This window comes from Anneissia japonica, unplaced genomic scaffold (genome assembly GCF_011630105.1).
Source record: "Anneissia japonica isolate Jap-2015-1 unplaced genomic scaffold, ASM1163010v1 scaffold1430_len515961_cov162, whole genome shotgun sequence".
NCBI lineage: Eukaryota > Metazoa > Echinodermata > Crinoidea > Comatulida > Comatulidae > Anneissia > Anneissia japonica.
The window spans coordinates 226290-233744 of NW_022693412.1; the positions used below are offsets into that span (position 1 = coordinate 226290).

Consider the following 7455-nt stretch of genomic DNA (forward strand, 5'->3'; position numbering starts at 1 on the left):
TATGTATATATATATTTTTTTTCTTTTTCTTTTTTTCAAAAGTGTAGAATAGCCTTACCTTTTAATGGTATAAACACAAACGTTTTCGGGCATCGTTTTTCAGCAGGTGGTCATCAATCAGTAGATGCCTCAAAACATTATATGAAGAATGCATTTTAGGCTGGAATAGTGAAGGCTTCAAAGGGCTCCCCTATTGCTCACTATTTCAAATTAAAGAGCCATACTATCAGTGATTTATGCTAGTTAATCTTGGGCACCAATTTAAGATCTACTAAGGCTAGAAGATGTCCCGAGGCTATCCGCCCAGTCTTCTAGCCTTAGTACAATTTTAAAATTGGTGCCTTAGATTATAAAGCCTAAATCACTGATAGTATGGCATGGTAAATTAAAGTGGTGATCAACAGGAAGCCCTTTGATAGTCTTAACTATTTTTTGTGGTTGTTAAGTCTGAGTTATTACATTTAGTTCAAAATAGTTAATTGCTGTTTATTACATTTTATTTCAAAATAGTAGCTGCGCTTTTGCACGACGATGACGACAAAATTCAAATTCGGCAAAATGGGTTCGGCAAACCGGGTTTCGGCCAACTGGGATTTGATGTTTTCAGTGAACTGGATTCGGCAAAATGGGTTTTCGGTAAAGTGGGTTAAGTTCGGCAAATCGGGTTTCGACACACTGGATTTCAACCAACTGGGAGGATACCAAATACGGCAAAGTTTCACACTGACAGTTGACAGTCACGGAAAAATACGTAGTTCCATCCATATTATATCGCTGGTTGCGTACGCACCCCACAATATTTAAAAGGTCCTCCACATATTCATGACAGTCGAGAATGTACTGAATATACAATTTGTGATTTTCTGTGATAAAAAACATACATATTTACATTTCAATCAGTAATCTAAATCTCGCGGAAGGAACTCCTGTGCAATACTCTATGCGATCTACTACGAACCGTTCTTTTTGCTCTCCTCTGAGAGGGGAGTATTCCTTGTATGCATGTACAACACTTCCAATCTCATTCATCTCATTTTATGTTCACTTGGTTATAGCTCGCTTTCTCTTTCTACTTTGCCGCCGCCCGTCACTACATTTTCCTCTTTCCAGTAGCTTGGGCAGTGCAGCCGCAGTGCAGAACACTGAGGTCTGGGGCTATTAGGGGTCTGTTAATAGTCCTCTAAACATTATAATTAAACCTTTGCTATTTATTTATTTATTTAATAGAAACATTTAACAGTCAGTGAGCCCCCCACCCCAACCCTCCCCGATAAAGATGTTAAGCCGGGCACGCAATACGTTATACGACGGTCGTACGACCGTCGTGCGACGAATCCACTCCATTCTGTGAGAGCTAGACGGCGCGGTGCTGTCTGTAATGTCGGTAGCAGTTGGAAAGGATGGTCATTAAAAGCCATTCGTTGCGCGCGCGTCGTGGTGTTGCGTTCTTTATAGCATCGTGTCGTCCGCCGAGTGCAATGAATATCCAGCTTTAGAGGAGATAATCATTGATTATTGTGATCATTTTAATTGTGTAACCTTTGATTTATTTTTAACAAAAAAATACAAATATTAATCAGTACCTAAAATAGTTTAAATTTAATCAAATAGTTATTTCGTTCGTTCGTTCGTATGAATTATAATCGATTCTAGTTGCTGTTATTAATTGATTGGAACAGTCGTAGCAAGGTCACCAATGAGCAGATAAACAGCATGACCCACCCATCCCATGTATACTCTTGGGTGAAGAGATACAAACGTAAGTAAAGTGTCTTGCCCAAGGACACAAGCAATGCGACGAACGTCGGTCTCGAAAACTTTCGATGTTACGATCGGAAGTCCAACACCTTACACGCCGCACCACACGCTCCCACAAATCAATCAAATGTGGTTCGTGTAAAGCCAAAAAGTTCGGAGATTACATGGATTTGGAGAGAGGACAATGAGAGTCTAAAGGAAAGCGATTACTAGGCCTACTTTGCAAGATCTTCTAGAGTAGGCCCTACCAGGTATACAAGCTTGTATACTTGCACAAGATTAGAGATGATATTTTGCATTAGTTGTTTGTTTTTTATTATTATTATTATTTATTTTTTTATTTTTATATTTTAACTGAGAGAACAGCAGAAGTAAATAAATTCCTGAACTGATAGTGGGTTGCAAAGAGGAAATCGATCACTACTTGGCAAGTTCCTCATCAGGATTACGAGGCTGTTCACACTTTAAGGAGCTTTTGTTTTATTTTTAAATTTTTAACTGACAGAACACAACAGAAGAAAATGAATGCATGAACTGATATTTTGTGAGTTTCATATCACTTTCTAACAAAAGGGATATCATAAAGCTTATTTGTATACAATTACTGTTGTCCGATATCTGTGCGCATTGAAAACATGACAATGTTTAAATTGGGTTTGAAATCCAAAAATATGATAACCTATATATATTTATACAGTTTTCTTTAATTATGAAAATTTAAGGCATTTATCAATCTCATTACTACTCTGTTTCATTCATTAATGAAATTTTATTTTTATTTTCTCCTCCGCATAGATGGCTTTGACCGATGGTGAGCTAGAACATAGCATTCAGCTGATATATAACTGAAACAAAAGTTTCAACAAGCTTGCTAGGACATGACAAAAGCAGCTAATATAAATGTTATGGTTAAGGCTATAGTAGCAATTAAAGAGTCACAACAAACCACAAAAAGTCAGAAACTCTGTAAAACTTGGATGAACAAGCAGGAAAACGTATACAAAGCACAAAATCTTCTAATAGAATAACAATCAAAACTATACTAGTAATATCAATAATTATGAAAAAGCTATTAAGTAAGTGAAATGATATTCTTTTTTAGGTTTTGTTCATTATTGGTCATAGTAGTATGTTTAAAACAAGAATTATCATACAAATCACTTTATGCATATAGACACAATATTAAAATAAAAAATAGTACGGTATGAAACAACGGTACAGCACTTACATAAATTGATTATCCTAGCATCACTTACTATACAATAACTACCATTTTGCACAAACTTAATATCAGCGTGATGGTAGGTAAAATGTTTACAAAACCACTTTATTATAAAAAAAAAAGAACTATATACTTTCAAAATTGTTTTCGAACATTAGATAATTAGTATCTGTTTAAGTCCCACCAAATAATCAAAAAGTTTTTTTAACTATATAAATACGAAAATACACTTTTTGCATAAATAAATCATCTATGAAATATGATCTCGATATATACAAAAAGCACACTGTATTCATCGGCTAAAACGGCTGCCAGTTGGATATACACTATAGATTTATTATAACAGAGATATTTAGAACATATTATGGTTGTGTTGGCTCATGTGCAAATTATTATGTGGGCCCTATAATATTTGAATAGCTTAGGCGGGATTTTTTTTATTCCTTTTTGTTTAGCAAACCCTTCGACCCTCAAATTGGTGGTTTTGAATAGAAATATCATTTTATTTTTGGCCATTTCGCTATGAAAAAAATGAAAATGTCATACTAATACAATTTTATATTAATTTTTTTAATACGCCTTTGGCTCCCCGGGGCCCCTTAAATTGGGTTTGAAATCCAAAAATATGATAACCTATATATTTATACAGTTTTCTTTAATTATGAAAATTTAAGACATTTATCAATCTCAATACTACTCTGTTTCATTCATTAATGAAATTTTATTTTTATTTTCTCCTCCGCATAAATGGCTTTGGCAAACTCATTTTGCTAAATGTGAAAACAAAATTTTACTTTTATTTTTTTTTTCCACCCTCCTCTGACGAACTAAAAAATATAAGTTTGCGAAACAAGGTATAAAAAGTCTCGCCTTAGTAGTGAAAATGTTAGCAATTCAACACCAGGGTCCTTGGTTACAATTTTGTCACTTTGGTAACCGTTTTAGGGGGCTTAGCATGTTGTAGAGGGCTAAGCACATGCACTAGTAAACAAGTTCGGTCTTATAAACAGTTTCTTCTTATTCTATACAGCGACACTAACGAATGATACGCCGAAAAATAGACACTAATTAACTTTGGTGTGGCGCGTACTAAATGTAATAAAAAAAAATTATATTTCACAAAATGTTCTGAGTAACCCAAATAAAGGCCTGTTTTGGTGATCGGTAAGGTATGCAAGATGACATGGGGTGACCAGATTTATAAAAACAAGAAAAAAAAAGCGGAAAAAACAAAAACAAAAAAACCCAACTTATTTTGGGTTGCACCAAGGGCTTAAAGCATCTTGTACACATTTTTAAAACCCTGTTCACTGTAATTTGCATATGTGGGTGTGATATGATATCATTATGGACATGTATCTTAATAGACAGCTAACAGAATATTTTTAATATTTTTAGTGGGGACAGAGTTTAAAAGGTATTTAGAAGACGAACTAAATTTACATTTAATACTGTCTGTATTACGCTAAAAAAATTAATAAAAAACAAAAACAAAAAAAAAATGATGGGGCTGGGGCCAGTGGTATTTTTCAGATTTCAGCAGACGGTATATCTTTGGGAGCATTATGATTTATGTTTACACATTTTCCCGATAGTTCATGACCTGAACTCGACTCGTCTGATAGTGCTGTGATGCACGTCGGTACGTTGGTGCATTCGCGTGGTTGTGATGCTCCTTGTTCGCGGATCTCTTTTCCAACATTTTCTCTTGTATTTTTGTCTGGACGAAAGTAAATAAGGTAGCATTTTGGAAAATAAAATGCTGAAAGCGTAAAAAAATTGAATAACAGAAGAAATATTACTTGAAAACATATCTGAAGCTTTTCGGCTGCCGCAAAATGCGCGGGAAATGAGAACACGCCAAGAATACACCATGTGAACATGATGAACCATATGAACCTCGCTTCTTGGAAATTCTTTGGCAAGTTCCGGGCGCGGAAAGCAAAGATAAAGCACACTAAAGACAATATCAATTGATAAATGTTTGTGACAATAAAACGAGCATCAGTTTTAGTGCAGAAGATAGGTAGAATTGTTAATGAGTTGTTGTAATCATGAACAACGTTGCTGGGGATGGCGATTTCATGAATTACGTTGAATGCTAGATGAAAAGCGATGATAGCTGCAACCAGTATCCACGAATACAGATAAAACAGTTTAGTAGCTATCTGAATAGGCCTATTTATCTTATTATTAAAGATTTTCACAATGACGTATAGCTTAGCGCAGAAGATCCCTAGGATAGCCGTAAGATTAAGCCCATCGATGAGCGACTTGACTTTGCACAGGGTATCTGTTGGAATTCCTATGTAGAAGTAAACCATCTGAAAGCTCAAAAATAAAACAAATGCCAAGACGAAGCTATGTGATAAGCTAGAAGCCTTGACAACAGGTGTGCTGCGATGTTTGTAGAAAATGTACGAGACAGCAACAGTTGCCAAGCTCCCTAGAACGCTTACGATGCAGAAAATGATAGATACGATGTTGTCCCACAAAAACACATCAGGCCTTTTTTTCAGGCAGGTTGTCCGGTTATTATTGGCGTACTGGTCTTGACCACAAACCATACACGTTTCGGCATCTATAACGGGAAGAAAATTAATATAGATTATAAACATGGAGATTGATTATAGGTAATAAAATCATGATTTCTCTAAAAAAAAACAAAAAAAAAAAAACAAAGTAATAATCATTTTGTTTCTATTGATTTAAATGTAAGATAACAATAAAAATATAGTGACGTATACATGTATGTCGATTGGGAGCCTGCGCAGTTCCATCTATACGAACTGACTTATTATTGGGGTTATACCGTAATGTTGTAGCATTGTGCGCAATACTTACTTGTAGTGTTTGATACGGTATTACCTGTACAAAGCAGGCAACGAAAACAACAAGTCGACTTATTCTCGGTATAATGACGACTCGTGCCCGGTTTACAGTCCTGATTACATATCGCTAACGGTTTCTGGAAAAAAGTAATTAATTATAGTAAATACAATTGACTTTATACCCTCAGTTCAGCAATAGTTAAAGCCAGCATTATTGATTAAAGATAGGAAAACAATAGCAAGTATTATATACAAATTATTTTTGCTGCAACTACGAAAATATATTTCTCTTGAAAAAGATAAAGTCTGTATGTATGAAAAAATATTTTGACTTTATTATGTAAAAAGAACCGGAGACTGATGATTTTCCTATTAATAGGAGTCCAAAAATCAATATCCATCGGATATACTCAAGTCATCGTGGTATAAATTGTTTTTGTGTTTTGAGATCGACAGGTAGTAAGGCCTAGTTCAGAGTAGGTGGATAAACCCGGCTCAACTCACCGGATTTATCCACGTGCCAGTCTGAACTAGGTGGCTTATCTCAAGCCGGGCTTGTTGTTATAGTAACTAGGCCTGGTGTGGCACCGTGTTTAACTTTTCTAAGCCGGGCTCTAATCGCTGCGGGGGGGTCTTCCGTTGACTTCCGGTAAAAAAAAAACTTTACTAATCAACATTCAATTACGAGTTCTGTGAGCGAGCGTACGTTTGGCGTGCAATGTTTCGAAACTCTTTTCCTGATTACGGTTTTTTAATATGCCGATACTCGCGCCTGGCTAATCCAGCTAGTCTGAACGCCCGACAAAGTTAAGCCGGGCTTAACCTTGGATTGGATTTATTCGGTGTAAACACCAAGGATAGCCCACGAAAGTCTAGAATTATTTCCAGTGGGGTCCTTCTGGTGGTGATTGGACAGTACACCGTTAGACAATCTCCTACTCTTTTCCGAAAAGTGTACTGCGTTCTTTAACGTGCACATGGGCCATAAATGCACACGGGACCAACGGCTAACGTCTCCTCCGAAAGACGATGCGCTATTGTAACTTGTATTTCAGCCCTCTAGCTGAAACACAAGGAGAGGCAGCGATGGGAATTGAACCGGTCACCTAGAGATCTCCACGGTTCAGCGCACACATAGTGGCTACCACCAGATTAGCCGACTGAGCTAAGCTGCTCTCAAGAGGCGGGCGGCGAATTTTTTTTCCTCGACGTCTCAGCCAAGCCGGATGGTTGCGCTATAATTTCATATGAATTAGAGTTCCTATATTATTATATAGAGAGAGTTCCGACATGAGCGGTTCATGTCACGTGACTACTGGTCGCCCTCTATCTGCCATCTTGGTGCCCATTGATCAAGTCAGTGGTGCGTAGCCAACAAAAATAAGATAAGCTTCGAGGCAAAATTATTGAACTCATGTTACTTAAAAATCCATAACTCCGTAACGAAGAATCGTATCACATTATTTTTTTCTGGAAATGTTCTTAAAAGACTATTCTACACCACTATATAATTTTTAAGAAATGAAAAAAATGTTTCGATAAGATGGGAAAAGAAGAGCTTTTCTAAATAGTGTACTAAAATAGGCTTCTGCAGTACAGTACGTAGATAGGTAGTACTAGGCTAGGCCTAGCTAGCTATAAATG

The 7455-nt window shown here is 36.4% G+C and overlaps 1 protein-coding gene across 1 annotated transcript; it reads right to left on the reverse strand.

Moving 5' to 3' along the window:
• Positions 1–2008: 2008 nt before the first annotated feature.
• LOC117100728 (extracellular calcium-sensing receptor-like) lies at positions 2009–5944 on the reverse strand. Its single transcript, XM_033240521.1, has 2 exons — positions 5825–5944; positions 2009–5561 (listed from the first exon to the last, which is right to left on the reverse strand). Exon 2 carries the CDS (start codon positions 5545–5547, stop codon positions 4510–4512), a length of 1038 nt encoding a protein of 345 aa, XP_033096412.1. The 5' UTR covers positions 5548–5561; positions 5825–5944; the 3' UTR covers positions 2009–4509.
• Between the last annotated feature and the right edge of the window lie 1511 nt (positions 5945–7455).